Below are 26,224 nucleotides of genomic sequence, written 5' to 3'. Positions count from 1 at the left end.
TGGGGTGTGTGACTGGGCTTTTCAAATCTACAGTAAAACACATTCAGGTCGTCAGCCAGTTGTTGATTCCCTACAGTGTTGTGGGATGTTATCTTGTAATTGGTAAAACCTTTCAGGCCTCTCCACACTGATGCAGGGTCGTTAGCTGAAAACTGTTTTTTCATCTTTTCAGAATAGCTTCTTTTAGCCACTTTAATCTCCTTTGTCAGTCTGTTTTTGGCCTGACTGTACAAGATTTTATCCCCACTTCTGTAAGCATCCTCTTTGGCCTCACGAAGCTGCCTGAGTTTTGCTGTAAACCATGGTTTGTCATTGTTTTATGTTAAATGAGTCCTAGTAGGAATGCACATATCCTCAAAGAAACTGATATATGATGTCACAATATCTGTGAGTTCGTCCAGGTCTGTGGCTGCATCCTGCAAAACACTCCAATCAGTGCAGTCAAAGCAGGCTTGTAGTTCCAGCTCTGCTTCATTGGTCCATCTCTTTACAGATGGACTTCTCTCTGTTATTACTTTGGGCAACACCTTTTCATATGAGTAACTAAATAATTTGCTGCACTGAAACTCCTCCCACATGAAGAGCAGTTGTATGGTTTCTCTCCAGTATGGATTCTCTTGTGTCTTTTCAGGTCTTGTGACTGAGTGAAACTCTTTCCACAGTGTGAGCACTTGTAAGGTTTTTCTCCAGTATGAATTCTCTCATGTTTTTTCAAGCTATATGACTGAGTGAAACTCTTTCCACAGTGTGAGCACCTGTATGGTTTTTCTCCAGTATGAATTCTTTGGTGCGGTGTCAAGTGGTTGGCTGTAGTAAAGATCTTCCCACATTCAAAGCACATATGAGTGCTCATGCCGGTATGTATTTTCAGATGCTCTTTAAAATAGTACAGCCGTGTAAAACTCTTTCCACAAAAAGAACACTTGTAAGGCTTCTCATTTGTGTGCGTTTTCAGATGTTGTTTAAGGACTGAATTCAAAACAAATGTTTTACCACATTCATTGCATGCAAATGGTCTTTCTCCAGAGTGACAGCGGAGATGATTGTTGAGATTGTCTGCAGATGAAAAACTTTTTCCACACTGATGGCACGTGTAAGGTCTCTCTCCTGTGTGAATTCTCATGTGTACAATAAGGTGTCCTTTAAAAATGAAACTTTTTCCACACTGATGGCACGTGTAAGGTCTCTCTCCTGTGTGAACTCTCATGTGTATATTAAGCTGGCTTTTATATGAAAAACTCTTTTCACACTGAGAGCAGGTGAAAGGCTTCTTGACTACTCTTCTATGTTTTTCTAGTGAAAAAATCTTGTTAGTCTTTGAGCCACTCAAAGATTTTTCTCCAGTTGTGAAATCATGTTTCTGATAATGAAATTTCTCCTCCACTTCAATCAGTTCTTGACTTTCCTCTTTCACTTCCATCAGCTCTACAATAAACACCGTTAATTGACAAAAAATCAATTCAAGATGGACAAATGTAAATTTATTGGCAGAACATAAACAACATACATAATATCTTTATGATTTTTGCTGTGCAAACAGTATTTATACCATCAATTCTGACCAATACATGCATTTCCTGATTATAGTCATTTAGACTGAATGTGAGCCACAGTTACAGAAAATCATACATGTTTGGAATAGGGGTGTAACGGTTCTCTGCAAAAAAACAAAACGTACACTTCGCCACCCACGATTCGTTAAGCATTGGCACTGCGGTTCACCTCAAGTTTTATGATGAATATGGAGCACAAGGTTTGGGGAAGAAAACAAAGCATCAAAGAGATGGACACAGTAACAAGCTCCGCTAATGCACCTGAATGGTGCTGTAGATGGATACGCTCAACCTGTGTTTCACGTGGGTCAACTTGACGACATCACAGTTCTGCACGCATTGTAGTAGGGCTGCTCGATTATGGCAAAAATCATAATCACGATTATTTTAGTCAATTTTGGGATCACGATTATTTAACAGGATTACTCATTGACTTTGGAAACATCAAGCATTTATTGAACTTTAAAAAAAACTAGTCTTTTTTCCTTGAACTGTAAATATAATTCAACTGAAAAACAAACAAAAAATTTAAATGAAAAAAAATTTGATAAAATAACATATAATACATAAAATTTATTTTATATATAAATAAGCAATTAAAATAAAAAAGTGATTAAAAAACCTTATTTAACCATGTCCCCAAATCCAAACATTCACCATCTCCAATGGCCCCATTTGCAATCACGCTAGCATCCGTCAACACAGATGGAAAATTACGAATAGCCTACAGATTAAGAACAAAAACAATTATAAATGTAATCAAAATAAAAAAGCATAATAATTTCCCTTGTGTTCCCAAAATAATGCTGCCAAATGTGTTTTTATCGAATTTGAATTTGTATTGCATTTTGGTAATAGTTAATACTGCCGAAAGAAAATAAAACTACATTTTAGGTTCAAGGTGAACGTGTCTTGTATTACTTTATGATTTAATCACTTTCATCTTTGTTTCTTTAATACAAAGATATACATTACTGAACTTGCAGAGTTGTGCTCACAATGCATTTTACCCATGTGGAAATAAAGTTTACTAAACTCACAGCACCTCCCGTCCAGTGATGATCTAAGATAATTTGCAGCATTCTCACAGATGACATTATTCTTGCAAACAGTTTTCAGACAAATGAATCAGAGAAAAAAAGAGTGAAAACTCTTTATATGTGCTTGTTCCACATGACAGGCTCATGCTGCACGCCTCTGAACAAACACAGGGCTCCAGACTAAAAAAATGACTAAGGAGCCATTGGCTCCTAAACTGAAACATTAAGGAGCCAAATGGCTGTTTTTAGTCGCCAAATCACAGAATTGCGCGATTTAGATTGCTGTTCAGAAACAAGATAGAAAGCAGAAGAAAAGGAAGACAGCTGATAACCCATTAATCGGAGGTTTAATAAACAGGATATATAGTTGAGAAGATACATATGTTTGCATTCCCCTTTTGTCTCATCAATGTTCACACCCCTTTCATAATTTATAAAATATAAGAGATCAAATATTTTTTTTATTTAATACTGCTCTTCACAATCTATATTACAGATAATTACATAAAATATAGTATGCATATAGTAGTGTGTTGTCTGCTTGAGCATCAATGAATGTTTTCCCTTGTGTAACAGTTGTGAACTAGTCCTACAATTGTCCTAAGTGTCAAAAGCTTGATCTCATATATATATATATACACACTACCGGTCAAAAGTTTTGAAACACTTACTCATTCTTTATTATATATATATATATATATATATATATATATATATATATATATATATATATATATATATATATATATACAGGTGCATCTCAATAAATTAGAATGTCGTGGAAAAGTTCATTTATTTCAGTAATTCAACTCAGATTGTGAAACTCGTGTATTAAATAAATTCAGTGCACCCAGACTGAAGTAGTTTAAGTCTTTGGTTCTTTTAATTGTGATGATTTTGGCTCACATTTAACAAAAACCCACCAATTCACTATCTCAAAAAATTAGAATACATCATAAGACCAATAAAAAAAACATTTTTAGTGAATTGTTGGCCTTCTGGAAAGTATGTTCATTTACTGTATATGTACTCAATACTTGGTAGAGGCTCCTTTTGCTTTAATTACTGCCTCAATTCGGCGTGGCATGGAGGTGATCAGTTTGTGGCACTGCTGAGGTGGTATGGAAGCCCAGGTTTCTTTGACAGTGGCCTTCAGCTCATCTGCATTTTTTGGTCTCTTGTTTCTCATTTTCCTCTTGACAATATCCCATAGATTCTCTATGGGGTTCAGGTCTGGTGAGTTTGCTGGCCAGTCAAGCACACCAACACCATGGTCATTTAACCAACTTTTGGTGCTTTTGGCAGTGTGGGCAGGTGCCAAATCCTGCTGGAAAATGAAATCAGCATCTTTAAAAAGCTGGTCAGCAGAAGGAAGCATGAAGTGCTCCAAAATGTCTTGGTAAACGGGTGCAGTGACTTTGGTTTTCAAAAAACACAATGGACCAACACCAGCAGATGACATTGCACCCCAAATCATCACAGACTGTGGAAACTTAACACTGGACTTCAAGCAACTTGGGCTATGAGCTTCTCCACCCTTCCTCCAGACTCTAGGACCTTGGTTTCCAAATGAAATACAAAACTTGCTCTCATCTGAAAAGAGGACTTTGGACCACTGGGCAACAGTCCAGTTCTTCTTCTCCTTAGCCCAGGTAAGACGCCTCTGACGTTGTCTGTGGTTCAGGAGTGGCTTAACAAGAGGAATACGACAACTGTAGCCAAATTCCTTGACATGTCTGTGTGTGGTGGCTCTTGATGCCTTGACCCCAGCCTCAGTCCATTCCTTGTGAAGTTCACCCAAATTCTTGAATCGATTTTGCTTGACAATCCTCATAAGGCTGCGGTTCTCTCGGTTGGTTGTGCATCTTTTTCTTCCACACTTTTTCCTTCCACTCAACTTTCTGTTAACATGCTTGGATACAGCACTCTGTGAACAGCCAGCTTCTTTGGCAATGAATGTTTGTGGCTTACCCTCCTTGTGAAGGGTGTCAATGATTGTCTTCTGGACAACTGTCAGATCAGCAGTCTTCCCCATGATTGTGTAGCCTAGTGAACCAAACTGAGAGACCATTTTGAAGGCTCAGGAAAACATTTGCAGGTGTTTTGAGTTGATTATCTGATTGGCATGTCACCATATTCTAATTTTTTGAGATAGTGAATTGGTGGGTTTTTGTTAAATGTGAGCCAAAATCATCACAATTAAAAGAACCAAAGACTTAAACTACTTCAGTCTGTGTGCATTGAATTTATTTAATACACGAGTTTCACAATTTGAGTTGAATTACTGAAATAAATGAACTTTTCCACGACATTCTAATTTATTGAGATGCACCTGTATATATATATATATATATATATATATATATATATATATATATATATATATATATATATATATATATATATATTTTCACATATAGAATAATAGTAAAGTCATCAAAACTGTGGAATAACATAAATAGAACTATGGGAATTATGTTGTGACTAAACAAAATCCAAAATAAATCAAAACTGTGTTATATTTTAGCATCTTCAAAGTAGTCACCCTTTGTCTAGAATTTGCAGACATGTACTCTTGACATTTTCTCAAACAACTTCTTGAGGTATCACCCTGGGATGCTTTTTAAACAGTACTGAAGGAGTTCCCATCTATGTTGGGCACTTATTGGCTGCTTTTCTTTATTATTTGGTCCAAGTCATCAATTTCAAAACCTTTTTTTTTATTATTAAATTTTCGTTTTATAATGAAATAAATTAATATGGTGGCACAATTATATTTTTGTCTACAAAACTAATTTCAAACATTTAAGCATATGCCTTCAGATCAAAAGATTTTTAAGATCATGAGAAACATTTCAGTCAAGTGTTTCAAAACTTTTGACCGGTAGTGTGTGTGTGTGTGTGTGTGTGTGTATAAAATGTTGTACAATATTGCCTTAGTCTTTTACTGTTACCAAATGGCCAGACACAAAGACTACAAGAGTGCAAATTGGATGAAATCCCTGATGCAGTTTATTGTACTACTCCAGTCTCAATCAATAATTAACAGGAGAAAAAAAGTGGTACACAATATGAGACTTTTAATTGTAAAGTAGCCCGAAATACACATAGGACTCTTATATTGAAATGACAGCACCCCCAGTTGTGAGCTCACTAATGGCTGATTCGCTGAAAAAGTGAATCTGATTCAAACTGCTAACCTAAGCTCCTGAGTTCAAACCCTCAGTTCTTTTCAGGTGATTCATGAAAAAGACCCAGTTCAAAAGAATCATTTGGTCACGACTCTCTCGCACTGGGTTTGTTGTTGTTGAACGGTTGAAAAGCAGCGCGAGACACACTGATGGTGCGCACTCTAAAGATGTATTTAATAACTCACAAGATGATATCTGATGAAACCGCATATGAACACACACAACCCGACTGTCGCCATTGGTGACTAGATTTTAAATTATAGTCGCAAAATAAATTATTTTTGGTCGCATTTGCGACCATTTTAGTTGCAGTCTGGAGCCCTGAAACAGTGAATCAGACACAAGCATTGACAGATTTTCTTTTATCTGTTTCTAAAAATATAATAGTGTGTTTCTTCAAGCTCATGTCTTTGTGACTAACAGCATTTCTTGTCATGTGTCACTCTGAGACGTCTTACAGATCCTACCTTTTGCGGGTAGACGACCAAAATTACCCGCGCATGAAATACATTTGGACGAGGAGCTTGCGAATTGAATTCAACCTCGTCGTATTTAGCTGGTGGCGGGTGCTAGTTTCACACCCTGGCCACTGTTTAATATATTTTATGACTTCCCAGATCCATGATTTTGCCATTTCCTGATATTGTTGATCATCGTTGATCAATTGAGTTTCGTAATCGGCATTGGGTTCTTTGTAAGTCCTATCGCCCAGACCTAGTGCACTTAAACAACCAACTGAAAACTACTGAACATTTATTAAATATATAAAAATGACAAAAGGTTCTCTTTCTGTTATCTTGGCTCAAGCTGAACTAAACATATCACAGCCTGGAGGGGAGTGAGTTTGGTCTTTTAGGGAGGGGCAAAAGCACACCGCTTTAAAGGAAAGGGGTGCTCTGTTTTTATAACACAAAATAAAATGAGATCATCATTGCGAAATGGAACGCAGCACAATAATCGTTTTATCTTGATTATTTCGTTTTCATAATCATTGGAAGCCACAATCGTAATTGAAATTAAAATTTGATTAATCGTCCAGCCCTATGTTGTATGTAGATGAAAATGGCAAGTGGAGAAAACAAGCCGCTGATAGAGAATCCCCCTATGTTATTCAAGTCTCCTGTCTGGGAACATTTTGTTTTTGCAATCAATTACAACAGCGATTATCAAAAAACGTTACAAAACAGGCACTGATTACTGACATCGCTCAACATGGATATATGATTAATCATTTTCGCCGACATCACCGGCGCACTGAGCAGCAGATAAGCTGAAACTGCACACACTCCCTTCCGGTTTTAAGCAGGTACTCAGTACTATTTCGGACAGACATGAAACAATAACTAAAATGCTTGAAGTATTCATTGCCAAAGATATGTTGCCCTACTCCACTGATGAAGATTTGGGATTTCAGTGTATGATTAAAACACTCGAGCCATTACGACATCCCTTCTCATATCTATTTTAATAGCAAGGTAATTCGTTCTATAGTGATGCACAGCTTCCGAATGTTGAATATATGTTGAGTTTGAAATGCACTTTATGTTGATGCATGTAGCATAATAATGCAGGTATTACCATAATGTTGATTTAATAAATACAGAAAAGTTTTTTTTTTTTTTTACTAAATTAACCATGGTTTTACTAACACTGTAGTAACCATGGCTGCAGTCACCAAGGTTTTCTAAGCAGAAATCATGGTTTTGATACAATTAACCATGATTTTACAACAGTAACACTGTAGTTTCCATGTAGTACCTATGATTTTTCTATACACTGATGAGCCAAAACATTATGACCACACACAGGTGAAGCGAATACCTTTGATCATCTCCTAACAAGGCCACATGTCAAGGTCTGGGTAGATTAGATGGTAAACGAACAATCAGTTCTCAAAGTCAACATGTTGAATGCAGGAGAAATGGGCAGGAGTAAAGACCTGAGTGACTTTGACAAGGGCCAAATTGTTAAGGCAAGACGACTGGGTCAGAGCATCTCTGAAATGGCAAGGTTTGTGGGGTACTCCGAAGAGGGACAAACAACAAACCAGCGACAGTGTGTTGGGCGCCCAAGGCATGTCGATGCAAGAGGGCAACGAAGGCTATCCCGTCTGGTCCGAACTGACAGAAGGTCTACTGTGGCACAAGTCACAAAATGTTTTAATGATGGTTAAGGGAGTAATGTGTCACAACACACAGTGCTGCGTATGGGGCTGCATAGCTGCAAACAGGTCAGAGTGCCCATGATGACCCCTGTCCACCATTGAAAGCGCGTAAAATGGGCACGTAAGCGTTGGAACTGGTACTTTGGAGTAGTGGAAGATGGTCGTCGTCCGATGAGTCCCGTTTCTTTTACATTACGTGCCATGTACATGTGCGTAATTTACCCGTGGAAGTGATGGCACCAGGATGCACTTTGGGAAGATGACAAGCCGGTGGAGGGAGTGTGATGCTCTGGGCAATTTTTTGCTGGGAAACCCTGGGTCCTGACATCAATTTAAAATATGCCACCTACCTGAACATCGCTGCAGACCAGGTACATCCCTTCATGGCAATGGTTTTCCCTGATGGCAGTGGCCTCTTTCAGCAGAATAATGAGTCCTGCCACACTGCACACATTGTTCGGGAATGGTTTGAGGAACATGATGAAGTGTTCATGGTGCTGCTCTGGCCTCCAAATTCCCCAGATTTCAATCCGATTGAGTATCTGTGGGATATGCTGGACCAACAAGTCTGATCCACAGAGGATCCACCTCGTAACTTACAGGACTTGAAGGATCTGCTGCTAATGTCTTGGTGCCAGATACCACAGGACACCTTCAGGGGTCTTTTAGAGTCCATGCCTCGGGTGGATCTGTGCTGTTTTGGCAGCATACGGAGGACCAACATTATATTAGGAAGGTGGTCATAATGTTTTGGCTCATCAGTGTATATTGTAACCATGTTGATTTCGTGGTTACTTGACTTGCCAGTTTTATTAATCCCTGTGCGGAAACTCATTGCCACCAGTTCAACTCATAAATACAGCTGAAGTCAGAAGTTTATATACACCATAGCCAAATACATTTAAACTCAGTTTTTCACAATTCCTGACATGTAATCGTAGCAAACATTCCCTGTCTTAGGTCAGTTAGGATCACTACTTTATTTTAAAAATGTGAAATGTCAGAATAATAGTAGAGAGAATGATTTATTTTAGCTTTTATTTCATCCATCACATTCCCAGGGTGGGTCAGAAGTTTACATACACTTTGTTAGTATTTGGTAGCATTGCCTTTAAATTGTTTAACTTGGGTCAAATGTTTTGGATAGCCTTCCACAAGCTTCTCACAATAAGTTGCTGCAATTCTGGCCTATTCATCCAGACAGAACTGGTGTAACTGAGTCAGGTTTGTAGGCCTCCTTGCTCGCACACGCTTTTTCAGTTCTGCCCACAAATTTTCAATCGGATTGAGGTCAGGGGTTTGTGATGGCCACTCCAATACCTTGACTTTGTTGTCCTTAAGGTATTTTCCCATAAGCCATTTGGAGGTTTGCTTGGGGTCATTGTCCATTTGGAAGACCCATTTGCGACCGAGCTTTAACTTCCTGGCTGGTGTCTTGAGATGTTGCTTCAATATATCCACATAATTTTCCTTCCTCATGATGCCATCTATTTTGTCAAGTGCCCCAGTCCATCCTGTAGCAAAGCAACCCCACAACATGATGCTGCCACCCCCTTGCTTCACGGTTGGGATGGTGGTCTTTGGCTTGCAAGCCTCACCCTTTTTCCTCCAAACATATTTGTTTCATCAGACCTGAGGACATTTCTCCAAAAAGTAAGATCTTTGTCCCCATGTGCACTTGCAAACTGTAGGCTTTTTATGGCAGTTTTTGGAGCAGTGGCTTCTTCCTTGCTCAGCAGCCTTTCAGGTTATGTCGATATAGGACTAGTTTTACTGTGGATAAAGATACTTGTCTACCTGTTTCCTCCAGCATCTTCACAAGGTCCTTTGCTGTTGTTCTAGGATTGATTTGCACTTTTCGTACCATACTACGTTCATCTCTAGGAGACAGAATGCATCTCCTTCCTGAGTGGTATGATGGCTGCGTGGTCCCATGGTGTATATACTTACGTACTATTGTTTGTACAGATGAATGTGGTACCTTCAGGCTATTGGGAGGAAATTGCCCCCAAGGATGAACCAGACTTGTGGAGGTCCACAATTTTTTTTCAGAGGTCTTGGCTGATTTCTTTTGATTTTCCCATGATGTCAAGCAAAGAGTCACTAAGTTTGAAGGTAGGCCTTAAAATACATCCACAGGTACACCTCCAGTTGACTCCAATTAGCTTATCAGAAGCTAATTGCCTAAAGGCTTGACATAATTTTCTGGAATTTTCCAAGCTGCTTAAAGGCACAGTTAAAGTGTATGTAAACGTCTGACCCAGTGAAATTGTGATATAGTCAATTAAAAGTGAAAAAATCGGTCTGTAAAAATTGTTTGGAAAAATTACTTGTGTCATGCACAAAGTAGATGTCCTAAATGACTTGCCTATTGTTTGCTAATATGAAAAGAGTGGTTAAAAAATGAGTTTTAATGACTTAAACCTAAGTGTATGTGAACTTCTGACATCAACTGTTCACAAACAGCAAACAATATAGACACTGCATTCACAGATATCAACAAATGAATAAAAAAGCCATAAAATGACAACTGAGACATGATTATCAGCTGAAGGTGCTATAGATCTATACCATATCTACCAGTGTTCATTGAAAAATCTGACCGCTGGAGGGACAAAAGTCCTTCTAAGTTGTTCAGTAGTACAATGAGGCATCACTAGTCACTCACTTAATGAGCTTCTAAGTCTATTAAAAACACTGTGTAATGGATGACCTTCAAAATACAAAACCAATTTTAATTTGGCCCTTGTTCTAGTTTCTACAGTGACCTCAAGAGAGTCTGGGGTAAGGCCATTCACCGAGCCAGCCTTCCTAATCATCTTACTGATCCTATTTTATCACTGGGAAGATCTCCTCTTTCTTTCTTCTAAAATCAATAATTAACTCAGTCTTCCCAACATTCAATTTAAAAAAATTTGCATCACACCAGTTGCCTTGACTAAGTAGACCCACTAGGGCAGTATCGTCCGAAAACTTTTGGATTTGACAAGACACCTGACTATGCCTATAATCAGTGGTGTAAAGTGTAAATAAAAATGGGGATAAAACCGTGCCCTGTGTGGCTCCTGTTTTAGTTAAGATCATTTCAGACAATTTATTATCAAGTCTGACAAACTGAGGACGAGATAAGAGATAATCTAGGACCCAAGCAATAGTTGTGTTATGCAGTTTAAAATTCAGGAATTTATTAGCTAAAAGATGTGGATGAATTGTATTAAAAGCACTAGAGAAAACAAAAAACATAATCCTTACGGAGCTTGCTGTTATTTCCAGGTGGCTGTAAATGCTGTGAAGCATAAAAAGTAGTGCATCATCTACTCCCACACCCTTCCTGTATGCAAATTGCAAGGGGTCTTGAAAGACTGATACTTGTCTACTTAGATGACCAAGGATAATCCTTTCAAAACATTTCATTATGTGTGGGCTATGGGTCTAAGATTAAAGATTTCTACTCACATTAGTTTTTTTTAGGAATTGGAACAAGACAAGATGTTTTCCCACACTGCTGGAAAAAACACCATCAGGGCCTGCTGCCTTGTTAGCCTTAAGGCCTTTTAACTGCTGTCGAACCTCATCAACATTATTAACAATAGCTGGGCTACTAGTCCTCAGGACTGCTCTGTCCAAGAGATGTAAGCATGCTCTCATGAGAAGCAGAAAAATCTGATTCATCAAACCTTGCAAAGAACTGATTTGCCTCATTTACATTTATCCCAGAACTGGGATTTCTTGTCCCATAACCAGTAACAGATTTCATGCCATTCCAAAGATCCCTTATGTTACAACTGGACATCTGTCCTTCAACCCTTTCCATATATTAATGCTTACCCTGTTTGATTATTGCTTTCAGCTCATTTTGAGCAATTTTAATCTTTTCTTTATCACCACTAAAGAATACCGTTTTTTTTCCTATTAATAGCAGCTTTGACCTCCCTTGTCACCCACGGTTTATTATTAGGGAACATTTTAATTCGTTTACAGGGAATGACAGACTCAACACAGTTGACTTTGTCAAAGATACTGTCCAGATCATTGCCATCATCTAAAAACACAGTCCAGTCTGTGCAATCAAAGCACTCTCTTAACTTTTCAGAAGCGTCCACCGACCACACACGCACACTCTTGTATGTAATCGGCTGCTTCGGAGCCACAGGAAAATATCTGGATGTCAGAGATACTGAATTATGATCCGCTTCCCAAGAGGGGGAAGCAACTTTGCAACAAAACTCTCCTTAATATTCGTATAAAACAGATCGACAGTTTTATCACCCTTCGTAGGACATGACACCATTTGTTTAAATGAGGGCAGGGTAGCAGAGAGAGAGCAATGGTTAAAATCCCCGTTATTAATAACCAACGCATCTGGAGAGAAGCGTTGCAAGTCATGGGTGACCCTCGAAATTGTCTCTGTGGCCAACTTCCCATTACCCGATGGAGGAATATAAACCACTTGTACAATCACATGAGAGAACTCTCTTGGCAAATAGTAAGGTCGGCAACTTACATATCTCAATGTTTGGGTCACAAACTATCTTCTTCACCATGACATGACCAGGAAGACACCACCTGTCAGACACCTCCACCCTGTTTTTTGCTATCCTGTGTAGTGAAAAACCTTCCATTTTCACATGGGACTCTGGTATCCTGTCTGATAGCTAAGTTTCTGTAAAACACAGTAGGCTGCTCTGTTGGTATAAGCGATCATATTGCAAATAAACTGTCAATTCATCCACTTTATTAACCAAAGAGTGGACATTCCCCATGATAACTGAGGGCAGCACAGGTTTGTACCTCTGCTGCCTGTTCCTGACCCGGACCCCTCCTCTGCGGCCTCTCTTTCTAGTCTTGAGCTTGATTTCCGACAAGTCAGCATCAAGATCCAATCTGCCTGATGCAAAAGGCTGTAGCTGCAGAAGCTTCTCACAACTATAGGTGATGAAAGGTGGGCCTGGTTCATTCCCAGTTTGTAGGCCTGGTGTTTGAGCAGCTCTCCAAACAATTATTACCCAAAGCCACAGAAGGCGAACCAAAGTGCGATTATTGAATGCAGCCATAATTGCGTCATCAAAGTTCAATCCTGCTGATAATCATAAATCAAAAGTCATTAAAAAAACACACACACAAAAAAAAGTGAATCACAAACGCACAGACGCACAGGTGGCAGAGTCGCCAACAAGGGGGTGCCGCCTCACTCCAATTATCTCCAAACTATTACTATGATTTTACTACAAATAACATGGTTAAACTATGGTTACTGTAGTAATACCATGGTGATTTTTATTAAGGGCAAACCTGTTGAAGTATTTACCAAATAGAGTGTTCTTACTTTGGATTTGGCAGTAATATATTTTTTTTCTGAACATAGCAAATACCGAACCGCACCAAAACTGTGACCCAAAAACCGTGATTCAAACCGAACCATGAGAAATTTGAACCGTTACACTCCTAGTTTGGAACAACATTTGGGTGAGTACATAACGACAATTTAATTTTTGGCTGAACTATTCCTTTAATGCAATAATTAATTATTTTGTTCATTAAAATATCAAATTAAGACTAAAACTATAATCCAGAGTCACTAATACTGCAGAACTTTTATGACTTTGGAACAATTAAAATAAAGAGATGTACCTTTTTAAAAGACAACTGAACACTTTAAAAACAATAAAAACAACAGGGAACTTTTTATTTTCACTTTTGAGTAAAACGGACATGATAGTCGATTGACATGAAAATTTAAAACTTTAAAGGAAGAAACATACCTGGAGGAATAAAATGACCATCTTCATCACTGTGTTCTTCTTTTATCTCCTCCTGTTTCACTTCAATCTTCACTGGTATCTGCAGCATCTGCTGTTCTCCAGCATTACAGACAGAAGCCAGAGACTCTGTGGAGGTTTGATCACCCTGATTACCATCAGTAGAACAGAGTAAAGTGAGCTGTGAGTCCTGTGTGTCTCTGGATCTCTGTTCAGAGAGTTTGTCCAGCAGTCGCTGTGGTGTGGACTGATCTCTGCCGCTCCACACTGAATCCTGACATTCTGTGGAGGTCCCATCAGTCACACACACTGAAGATTGACAGGAAACCTTTTGCAGCTCCTGACAAACACAACACAATCACATCTGTACCGTTCATCATATCACATCATTTGAAAGCTTACAATCTCAACTTTAAGTATGAAATGAATGTTTAACCTGTAACCTGTCGTCTCTCTCCATCAGCTTTGTCTTCAGTGACGTCACCTCTTTCTTCAGCTGAGAGATGGTAAATATATAAATGTGTGCCTTGAGTTTGGTTTAACTTACCTGTAGGAAGTAGGAATATTATCAGATGTTAGCCCATAGCAACCTTTATTCAACCTTCATTGAACTAATTTCCAATTTTTCCATTTTATCAAGCTCATAAATCAGTAATAAAAAATGATTTTCAGATATTTCTGCTTGTTTCTCCAGTAAAATAAAGGGCTTAAAAGGATCTCCTAAAATGATGGACATATTATGAATAAAGCTGTCCTCCAGTGTAATATATATTCTGTTTTGATGATATTGATATTAGGAAACAAACTGGCCATGTTTGCCTTCAGATATTCATAGATTTAAATGAATAACAGCCTAATGAAAATAATTACTGTAAAATCTATTAAAAAGTAGAAACATTTTCACTAAAATCCCAATCTCAACTCAGTAATGTGTGTATTCATGTACAGTCAGAAAATTATAACACTATAGAAATAAAATAATGAGATTTTAGGTTGATTTCCAACAGCACCTTAATGTAAAAACCCTCTCAAATTCACAATGTTCCAGATGCTTGATATATAACCTCCTTCACTGAAATAATTTACAATCAGCTGATGGATTTAAAGAGCTCATATATCAGAAATTAAACATGATATTCTCAGATTTCTGCTTGTTTCTCCTGAAACTAAATATTTTAAAGAGTCAGTCATAAAACCGCCACATACGGCGATAATAAGCTTCTTTTATAACCATTAAAACGCCAAAGAGAGAAAAACAACAGGCACAATAATATAAATCTCAAAATGACACAAAAAACAATTAACATGTACCGAACTGAGTGCTCAAACTGTGAGTTCTTCTTGTGTTTAATGAAGGTTTACAAAACAACTTCTGGTGATTTCCCGCCAACTACTGGACTGGAGTGTGGATGAGTTTAGGAAACCCTCATTTTTATTTATTTGTATATTTATACTGTATACTCTATATTACTGTATATGTATGTGTGTGTTTTAAAATGTATGCATTCAAATGATAACATTTTAAAAAGCTTTAATGTCAATGGAAATATTTTCTGTGCACATGTGAGTCAATGCAAACCAATAGACAAACCTTTAGAGAACGAACATCAGACAAGATAACAAGTAAACACACAGCAGGCCAGACATGTTGAAACAGAAATAATCAGAGTTCAACAAAATAATGTATTATTTATCTAACTGTCATTAACGTGATTTAACATGTATGCAATTTGCGTATAAATATTTGATAATAGAGGCAACTGTCAGGACAGGTTGCTAAAGATACATTTAAGGCAGGGGTTCTTAAATTTTCTCGGCCCAGGGCACAAATGAGACATTTTGTGTTTTCCTGGGACCCACTCTTACAAAAGTGTGCAATATGCTTTATTTGCTATATCCGTTAATGTATACACTTTTTATATGATGAAAATAATTGGTATATAAAAGATTTCTTAAAAACCCTTTCAACTTAAATTTTACATTTGAACATGCAACAACACTCAATTGTAGATATAAAAAAATCTATGTTGAAACTGATGAAATAGATTACATCCATTCCTCAAAGCATCATAAACTCAGCAAAAAAAGAAACGTACTCTCGCTTTCAAGTGCTTTTATTTTCAGCAAACTTAACATGTGTAAATATTTGTATGAACATAAAAAGATTCAACAACCAAGACATAAACTGAACAAGTTTCACAGACATGTGACTAACAGAAATGGAGTAATGTGTCCCTGAACGGGGTGGGGGGTCAAAATCACAAGTAACAGTCAGTATCTGGTGTGGCCACCAGCTGCATTAAGTACTGCAGTGCATCTCCTCCTCATGGACTGCACCAGGTTTGCCAGTTCTTGCTGTGAGATGTTATCCCACTCTTCCACCAAGGCACTTACAAGTTCACGGACATTTCTGGGGGGAATGGCCCTAGCCCTCACCCTCCGATCCAACAGGTCCCAGACGTGCTCAATGGGATTGAGATCAGGGGTCTTCGCTGGCCATGGCAGAACACTGACATTCCTGTCTTGCAGGAAATCACGCAAAGAACGAGCAGTATGGCTGGTGGCATTGTCATGCTGGAGGGTCATGTCAGGATGAGCCTGCAGGAAGGATACCACATGAGGGAGGAGGATGTCTTCCCTGTAACGCACAGCGTTGAGATTGCCTGCAATGACAACAAGCTCAGTTCGATGATGCTGTGACACACCGCCCCAGACCATGACGGACCCTCCACCTCCAAATCAATCCCGCTCCAGAGTACAGGCCTCGGTGTGACGCTCATTCCTTCTATGATAAACGCGAGTCCAACCATCACCCCTGGTGAGACAAAACCGCGACTCGTCAGTGAAGAGCACTTTTTGCCAGTCCTGTCTGGTCCAGCGAAGGTGGATTTGTGCCCATAAGCGACATTGTTAAAGGCCTACAAGCCCTCAATCCAGCCTCTCTCAACCTGCTGCGGACAGCCTGAGCACTGATGGAGGGATTGTGCGTTCCTGGTGTAATTCGGGCAGTTGTTGTTGCCATCCTGTACCTGTCCCACAGGTGTGATATTCAGATGTACCGATCCTGTGCAGGTGTTGTTTCACGTGGTCTGCCACTGCGAGGATGATCAGCTGTCCTTCCTGTCTCCCTGTAGCGCTGTCTTAGGCCTCTCACAGTAAGGACATTGCAATTTATTGCCCTGGCCACATCTGCAGTCCTCACGCCTCCATGCAGCATGCCTAAGGCACGGTCACACAGATGGGCAGGGACCCTGGGCATCTTTCTTTTGGTGTTTTTCAGAGTCAGCAGAAAGATCTCTTTAGTGTCCTAAGTTTTTATAACTGTAACCTTAATTGCCTACCGTCTGTAAGCTTTAAGTGTCTTAACGACCATTCTACAGGTGCATGTTCATTAATTGTTTATGGTTCATTGAACAAGCATGGAAAACATAGTTTAAAGAGCACCTATTATGGTTTTTAAACGTGCCTAATTTTGTTTTAAAGGTCTCATACAATAGAATTACATGCATCCAAGGTCAAAAAACACTTTAATTTGCTCATAATTTAAAATGCAGCGTTTTTTTCCCCCAGTGTCAAAAACGACTCGTTCAATGATTCGTTCTAAACAGGGGTGTGACGAGATCTCGTGCCACGAAATCTCGCGATATTAAAACGTGACGATATTTCTCATTGAGGTGAAAAGCTGTCTCACGATATCAGCATGACGGCGTGTGAGGGTGAAATTAGCATAGAAGATGCCCCCGCCACTTTTAAATCGTTTGTGTGGCAGCATTTTAGGTACCCGGTGGAAACAATAAACGGTGACAGAGTAACAGACAAGACACGAACAAAGGCCATGTCTCGTTTGGAAGGCTGCATCCTCTTGTTTCATTTTATTTATTTATTTTTTGTCTTTTCCTTATTTTTTATCTATTGTCAATTATGTACATGCACTTACATTTATACAATTGTTAACCTTTTTTGCATTCCCAAAAAAATAAATAAATAAATAAATGAAACGAGACAGCCTCGATGACGTATGCGGCCGACTAATGCGACCTCCAGAGGACGCAGCCTTCCAAACGAGACACAGCCAATATGTAAGCACTGTAAGAAAATAGTGCCGTACACCGCGGCTAACACAAGCACTATGCAAAGACACATACAGAACCACTGCAGCTCTCAAATAAAATCAACCAGGTCTGAAGAGACTCATGTGAAATCATACAGGAGAGAAGCCAGTCAGTTGAGTTTGTGGCAAAACCTTTTACAGTGCTTGCATATTGTTCTGTCTTTTACTGCAGTAGAACTGAAGTGACATTCACTACAAGATGATTAGTTAAAACATTTCAAAATGCACCTGCATTGTTTTGCATTTTGTGACTTTCAGTCGAATAAAAGACTATTTTTCCAGTCACATACACTACCGGTCAAAAGTTTTGAAACACTTGACTGAAATGTTTCTCATGATCTTAAAAATCTTTTGATCTGAAGGTGTATGCTTAAATGTTTGAAATTAGTTTTGTAGACAAAAATATAATTGTGCCACCATATTAATTTATTTCATTATAAAACTAAAATTTATTAAAAAAAAAAAAGTTTTTGAAATTGATGACTTGGACCAAATAATAAAGAAAATCAGCCAATAAGTGCCCAACATAGATGGGAACTCCTTCAATACTGTTTAAAAAGCATCCCAGGGTGATACCTCAAGAAGTTGAGAAAATGTCAAGAGTACATGTCTGCAAATTCTAGACAAAGGGTGACTACTTTGAAGATGCTAAAATATAACTTTATTTTGTTTAGTCACAACATAATTCCCATAGTTCCATTTATATTATTACATAGTTCTGATGATTTTACTATTATTCTAAAATGTGAAAAAAAAAACAAAACAAAAAAAACAATTATAATAAAGAATGAGTGTTTCAAAACTTTTGATCGGTAGTGTATATAGTGTTAAAATATCGTCTCGTTCTCGTGATCCCAGTATCGTGTATCATCTCGTCTCATGAGCTAAGTGTATTGTCACACCCCTAGTTCTAAAGGATTCATTCTAAACTCCTCCTTTCAGAGAGCCTACACTGCTCTGATTGGTCAGATGTCCCAGTCTGTTGTGATTGGTCTACCGCTTAGTGTAGTGTTTGAGGGTGGGTCAAAGCTGTTTGCGAGCAGCCAAAGAAGACCAGAGGCGGGTTTTTTACCAAATTACGTAGGTTAGTACAGGAAGTAAGTCTGGAATTACTAACGACTCGTTTCAGGTGGTCAGAATCGGTTCTTTCTGTTGGGTGTCAATAACTCCATTTGTCATGCACTTTGATTTTTGAAACTTTGCAGACTTTTTTACATTCACAAACAGCTATATTACACACTACATGAAAGGTAATATTTGAAAAACCATAATAGATGCTTTTTAAACCCTTTACAATAAAGATCTGTAAAGTTATTTGGATTTTTACAAAATTATCTTTAAAATACAGTGTCCTGAAAAAGGGACATTTCTTTTTTTGCTGAGTTTAGTATGTAAACCCTATAAACATGTACCAAGGCAACTGGGGCCAGTTGACCAACTATACGTAAGTTATGACTTAGCCTAGTTGTGGCGTAAATGGGCACTAAGTCACAATTTTAAGCACTACTAAATATTTGAGCGTTGCACCATTATATTTATGTAGGACATAACCCTATGTACGAACTAAATATTTACGGAAGCCTCCGACCAGAAGTAACGGATGGAATAAATAGCAGACTCACTTAATGACATCAATGAGCTGTTTTGGTTGACAGGCTCCAATCCTTTCGACATGTATATGATGATGTTGGCATTTACACTCATTTACATTTACAGGAGAACACATTATGTAAAAAACGTACTTCTTCAGCATGAAACCGAACTAACGGTGCACTTTCCTGTGTACGCCGCCCGGTGTCAAGTTTCAACATATACGAAATAGATATTAAAATGAATAAATGTCTATTTTTCCAGCCTATTGTATTAGTATTTATTTATGTATTGTCCCTTATTCATTTTAGATACAGTTATTGAATATTGTTATTTACATAAGCTAAATAAATAATTAATGAAATCTTGTTTTATTACGTTTCATATATTAATAGGGATATAATTTATTACAGTGGACAATTACGTGAGAAAACAAGGTTTGAACATCAACTGTAACTAAATAAAACTGAAACTGATGGATTTTTAACACTTCTGTATACAAATTTGAAGGCTGCTTATTGGATCAATTAATATTAACGTCATATTATGCGACTATGCATTACTTCACGGTGAGCTCACAACTTACTAGTTAAGTCTTGCCTTAAGAACAGGTGGTGCAACCAAATTAAGCACTGACTTAGTTATAAACTAACTTGTAGTTACTAAGTCCTTAGTGTGAACTTCACGTCCTAACTTACGTGAGAACTCTACCCTGATGTGTAGATTATGCCAAAAATGCCATACTTGTAGTATCAGAAATGAACTTTTACATAAAGTGCTGCACTGTTGGAGAGATCAGTGATTCACAAATTATATTCAGATGTTATCAAACTATTATGTCAAAGTTTGTCTTTTTTATCATTTGTGTTATTTTTTGCTGTCACATTTTGTTTACAGTCAAACCTGACCATGGTGTTACAAAGAAAACAAAGAATTTTGTAACCAATCATTTATTTTTAACTCATATTCTGTAACTCAAAGTATTAGTTTACTTAAGTTTCTTTGGCGGTATTTGCACTTTCACTTCATGCATTTTTACTGATTGGATAGCTATACCATCACGAAAAGACCAAGTGTAAATGCCCCCCAGGACGGATTAGAGGCGGATATAAATCCGATCACTCAAATCACCTTCGGAGTTGGTTTGAGATGCATTCCATTCAAAACTCGTTCATGTGTAAATGCCTCGATTTACACTGGCGGCCATAAGTTTGGAATAATGTACAGATTTTGCTCTTATGGAAAGAAATTGATACTTTTATTCACCAAAGTGGCATTCAACTGATTACAGTGTATATAGTCAGGAAATTAACAACAAGAAACATTACTATTACAATTTGAAAAAAACTTCTTCAAAGAGTTCTCATCAAAAAATCATCCACGTGCAGCAATGACAGCTTTGCAGATCCTTGTTATTCTAGCTGTCAGTTTGTCCAGATACTCAGGTGACATTTCACCCCACACTTCCTGTAGCACTTGCCATAGATGTGACTGTCTTGTCAGGCACTTCTCACACACCTTACAGTCTAGCTGATCCCACAAAAGCTCAATGGGGTTAAGATCCATAACACTCTTTTCCAATTATCTGTTGTCCAATGTCTGTGTATCTTTGCCCACTCTAACCTTTTCTTTTTGTTTTTCTGTTTATGGCTTTTTCTTTGCAATTCTTCCCATAAGGTCTGCACCCCTGAGTCTTCTCTTTACTGTTGTACATGAAACTGGTGTTGAGCGGGTAGAATTCAATGAAGCTGTCAGCTGAGGACATGTGAGGCGTCTATTTCTCAAACTAGAGACTCTGATGTACTTATCCTCTTGTTTAGTTGTACATCTGGCCTTCCACATCTCTTTCTGTCCTTGTTAGAGCCAGTTGTCCTTTGTCTTTGAAGACTGTAGTGTACACCTTTGTGTGAAATCTTCAGTTTTTTGGCAATTGCAAGCATTGTATAGCATTCATTCCTCAAAACAATGATTCTTCCAAAAATCCTGCTTTGTGTTCTGCAGAACAAATAAAATCATACATATCGGATGGCATGAGGGTGAGAAAATTATAATTGTAATTTTTTGGTGAACTAATACGTACTACAAGAAATGATGATTTAGAGGTAATGAGTTAAACAATGGAAAAGTATGAGTTCCGTTTGGACAGAGGAGGAAACATTCCCTTCAACTACCGCATTTGACTACAAGGTGTAAATCAAATCCAGCTAAAGAATAGCCAAATACTATCCGGATATGAAATGGTGCAAATGGGGCCTTACTGTAGATGATGTTGCCCTTATGAGAGAAACTCCATCTTTGCATTTACCAAATTTTTCATACTATTTACTTGATCTTGCTAAACCCGAAGATGATTTTTGCTCACTGTGACTACTTTGGCAAATTGTTTTTACATGTTTCTGTAAATGAGCTGATTGGTTAAAACTCTTCCCACATGAAGAGCAGTGGTATGGTTTTTCTCCAGTATGGATTCTCTTGTGTCTTTTCAGGTTTCCTAAACGAGTAAAAATCTTTTCACAGTGTGAGCACTTGTAAGGTTTTTCTCCAGTATGAATTCTCTCATGTGTTTTCAAGCTTTGTGACCAAGTGAAACTCATTTCACAATGTGAGCACTTGTAAGGTTTTTCTCCAGTATGGATTCTCTCATGTTTTTTCAGGTTTTCTGACTGAGAGAAACTCTTTTCACAGTGTGAGCACTTGTATGGTTTCTCTCCAGTATGAATTCTTTGGTGCAGTGTCAAGTGGCTGGCTGTAATAAAGGTCTTCTCACATTCAAAGCACATATGAGCGCTCACACCGGTATGAATTTTCTGATGTTCTTTAAAATAGTACAGGTCTGCAAAACTCTTTCCACAAAAAGAACACTTGTAAGGCTTCTCTTTTGAGTGCACTTTCAGATGTTGTTTTAGGCACGATTCCCCAACAAATGTTTTAGCACACTTATCACATTCAAATGGCCTTATTCCTAAATGAGAGCGGATATGATATGCGAGACTAGCTGCACATGTGAAACTCTTTCCACACAGATGGCACGTGTAAGGCTTCTCTCCAGTATGAATCCTTATGTGATAATTAAGGCCTTCTTTACTTCTGAATCTCTTTCCACACTGATTGCACGTGTAAGGTGTGACATTTCCATTGTGAACTTTCATGTGCATATTAAGCCGTCTTTCATTTGTGAAATATTTTCCACATTGAGGGCAGGTGAATGATTTTTTAGCTGCTGTTCTTTGAGGCTTTTTTAGAGAGAAACTCTTTTTAGTCTTTGAGCAACTCAAAGATTTTTCTCCAGTTGTGAAAACATGTTTCTCCTCCACTTCTTTCAGTTTTTGACGTTCCTCTTTCACTTCCATCAGCTCTACAATGAACACAGTAAATTTACAAAAATCAGTTCAACAGGAACAAATGTATTAAAAAAAACAAAAATGAAATCACACCGGCAGAACAAAAACATCTACTATTAATTTATTTTTCATGTGCAAACTACTACCAATTTTTCATTTTCAAGAACTAAATACATGTGAGAAAATTCAGCTTTCATATAATTCTGAGTGTTCAATTTGCATTATGAGTGACATGAACAGTATTCACTAGTCAGAAACAAATGTGGAGGAACTGAAGTCCGTCCTTCAGCCCGGTTCACAATGGGAGTGGGCAGGAGAGAGGAAGGGCGCAATTTAATAAGCCTCATTTGGGTAGCGGATGATGAGGTGCACCTGATGTGAAGAGCCTCTTAACCACGGCTTCTATCTCCCTGTGCTCACACACTGGCATCCTCGCAGATCCAGGAGCAGAGCGGGGAGGGTACTGGACATATTAGTTGCGCCGCTGGACCCGCAGCATGAGATGTTTTGTAGGGGAGGACAGCAGCTAGGGCTGTCACAATTAAGAAATTTGGCTGACGATTAATTGTCAGTTAATTGTGATTATGAAGATTAATTGTCATATAAATTGTCATATTTCTTAAGGTGCATGTGTGCTTCATACACCTTAAGAAGTCATTTTTACATATGTAACTTCAAATATATACATCAAATAATAAAATAGGGATATATTATTTCCTTTTAAGTCTTTAAAAACTTATGAATGACATGAAAAATAATGTTTTCAATATCAAAATATTTCTAAATACTTAAAATATGTCTCTCTTTCTGGTTAACTTTAGTTTTGGTCAATTTTAGATTTGCATTGTTTTTGGAACTCATAAAAAAATTATATTTATATTATATAATTATATAATATTGTATATTATTTTATGCAATGGTAAAATATTTCCATCCTAATTTCTTCACTTTCACACGCTCGTTGATTAAACCCACGAGTCCTTATTTCTCATGAAGCAAAACCTTTGAGATTTCGTTTCATCATTTTATCACTCCACAGAAATAAAGTGTGCATCTCCTCCTTTGTGTCACTGTGTCATTAACACTGACTACGATTACATGGACACCAGAAAGCAGCTTTTTGCGAGAAAGCAGCATTCCTGTTTACATGCACGTTTTAAGCGGCGTTTCTTTATTCCCATATACAATCGGCTCAATCAATAAGCAGCTTTCTCCACAGCAATGTAATTTCCCCGCGACGCTTGTGTAAATAATACATATGGTATCCGATGAAGACTTCAATACTTTACTCTCTGTTGCTTCGCTTTATTTCCAGATATTCCAGAGTTGTTGCTGTGTTTCCTTAAATTTCTATCGTGACCTACAGCAGAATTGCGCTGCAATAGTGGGGTTTCACTCTTAAATAAAACTCTGGGATTCCCTCAATGTACCAGCGCATATACGTGAACGTGAGGGACCATCGATATTTTACATTGGTGTGTGTAAATGGGTATTGTTTATAGTGTATGTGCTTTTCCCGCTGTATTCAAAGAAATGTTGAATTCTTTCCGCTGTTAACTTGTTGTTGGACTCCAACCTAAGACGTTTGTTCTCCGGTCTATTCCACACACATTCGCACTCCTCCAAAAAAACGTTAGAATGCCACGTATGTGTTTACATGGCCACATTAAGCTGCGTTTTCTGGGAGAAACCTAGGTGTGTTAAGCCGCTTTCTCTTAATCTATTAAGCAGCGTAAGAGAATTGGCGTTCTCATTTACATGATGTTTCAGAACGCTGCTTTGTTAGAAAAAAGTTTTTTTTAACATTTGCCATTACACAATCTTTAAATTAAAGAGGCCCTATTATGCTTTATAGGATTTTACCTTTCCTTTAGTGTGTAATGTAGCTGCTTGTGCATGTAAAAGGTCTGCAAAGTTATAAAGCACAAAGTCCATGCAAAAAGGAGTTATTTTCTCCCACAGACAACACTGCTCAAGAACTACAATAAACGGCTGGATTGTAGTCCGGCCATTCCTTCCTTGAGGTATCTACGTCACTATGTAACACATTTGAAAAATGCCCGCCTACGGGCTACATTGGCCTGCCCTCAAACAAATGTAGTTAATGCCGAGGCCAGGATGAGTTGGGTTAGTGTTGTCGCCATGTCGAGAAGACGTTGTTTTCTTCACTGCAAAAGCAAAACCTCTTTGTTTGGACTTCCAAAGGCAGACGAATTGAAGAATAAGTGTTTAAAATTGATTTTTATTACTATTCCACGGCAGTACAACCATAACCAATATCGAATTTTCAAGATGGTTACTCCTGAAAGATGGTGCAGTTCCCACTTTGTTGGGACAATCTGGTGCTTACAACCTGCAAGTATGCTTGATTATTTGTGGATTCATCTGCTACCGAGAGTTCAAATGCAGAGTTTTGTGTTATGGCTACGGTGTACACCCAGTGCACAGCTGTAGGCCTCTGCTAACCTGCTAGCTAATGTTATTGTGTTGAAATAGTTTTGCTAATCAGCTGCAGGCCCACTTTTACCCACAATTGTGTAGAATCATGCAGATTGTTTGTCATTCTTACTATCACAAATAGTGATCAAGTGTGGGGATGGATTTATTTTACAAACAGTAATTTTACGTCTGCAATCCACGGTAGTGCTCGGCTAACTTGCTATGTAACGTTATTGTTTTGGTAAGGGTGTACTATTCAGCTTTGGGCCGGCTTTTACCTAAAACTGTGTCACAAAATTGTCGATCTCAAGAGTCTTTATAAGTGGTAAAGTGTGGAAGTTTACTTATAATTACAAGCTGTAATGTTACAGCCACTATTCACGGTATTCAATGGCTAACTTGCTCACTAACTCTCAAATACAACCTGGAAATGTCCAACCGGAAGTAAGCCTCTGTTCTCTGTTCATAGCTCGGGTGGAAAAAGTTTGGCTACACCCGCTCCAGCAAAAAATGACTAACTTAGGTGCACTACGTGTCTTTAATTTGAAGCTTTGTTAGGTTCACAATAATCAGTGTACTTGTAAGAAAGCTATAAAATTAAAACTTACCACTGTGAAATGTCCTGCTCAAGTCGTGCTTGTCAAGGTGGTTCGGGTCGGTTAGCTTGTTCTTCCAAACTATCATTATCGGACTCGGGCTAGAGCTGGTACGGCAAAAACCAATGCCACTGTTACCATAGTTACAACAGTGTTTACAGCTGTTAAGGAAGCCTGAAATTCAGTTATGGTAAGGGCCGTTACATTTCCGACAAGCGGTTGACCAATCACAACAGAGTGGGCCAGCTGACCAATCAGAGCAGACTGGGCTTTTCGGAAAGGGGGGCTTTAAAGAGACAGGAGCTACAACAGAGCGTTTCAGCCAGAGGATGAAAATAGGTTTAGCAGAAATGTACATTGAGAAAAATAATGTGTTTGAACATTAAAGCATGTAAACCTATTCTAGTATACCCCCAAAATAAAGTCATGAACTTGTAAAT

The 26,224-nt window shown here is 38.2% G+C and overlaps 2 protein-coding genes across 2 annotated transcripts in view; both read right to left on the bottom strand.

Moving 5' to 3' along the window:
- The window catches only part of LOC127420192 (zinc finger protein 850-like), a 296,445-nt gene that overhangs the window by 266,228 nt on the left and 3,993 nt on the right, over window positions 1-26,224 (bottom strand). The window lies entirely within an intron of this gene.
- On the bottom strand, window positions 20,648-25,235 carry LOC127420334 (zinc finger protein 239-like). Its single transcript, XM_051662548.1, has one exon. It carries the CDS (start codon window positions 22,756-22,758, stop codon window positions 21,727-21,729), a length of 1,032 nt encoding a protein of 343 aa, XP_051518508.1. The 5' UTR covers window positions 22,759-25,235; the 3' UTR covers window positions 20,648-21,726.

This window comes from Myxocyprinus asiaticus, chromosome 29 (genome assembly GCF_019703515.2).
Source record: "Myxocyprinus asiaticus isolate MX2 ecotype Aquarium Trade chromosome 29, UBuf_Myxa_2, whole genome shotgun sequence".
Taxonomy (NCBI): Eukaryota; Metazoa; Chordata; class Actinopteri; order Cypriniformes; family Catostomidae; genus Myxocyprinus; species Myxocyprinus asiaticus.
Note: the sequence above shows the minus strand (reverse complement) of the source record. Positions and strands in the feature narration are given on the sequence as shown.

Coding starts and splice junctions, on each gene's coding strand:
- LOC127420334 (XM_051662548.1), bottom strand. CDS start 22,758: ATGGAAGTGAAAGAGGAACGTCAAAAACTGAAAGAAGTGGAGGAGAAA.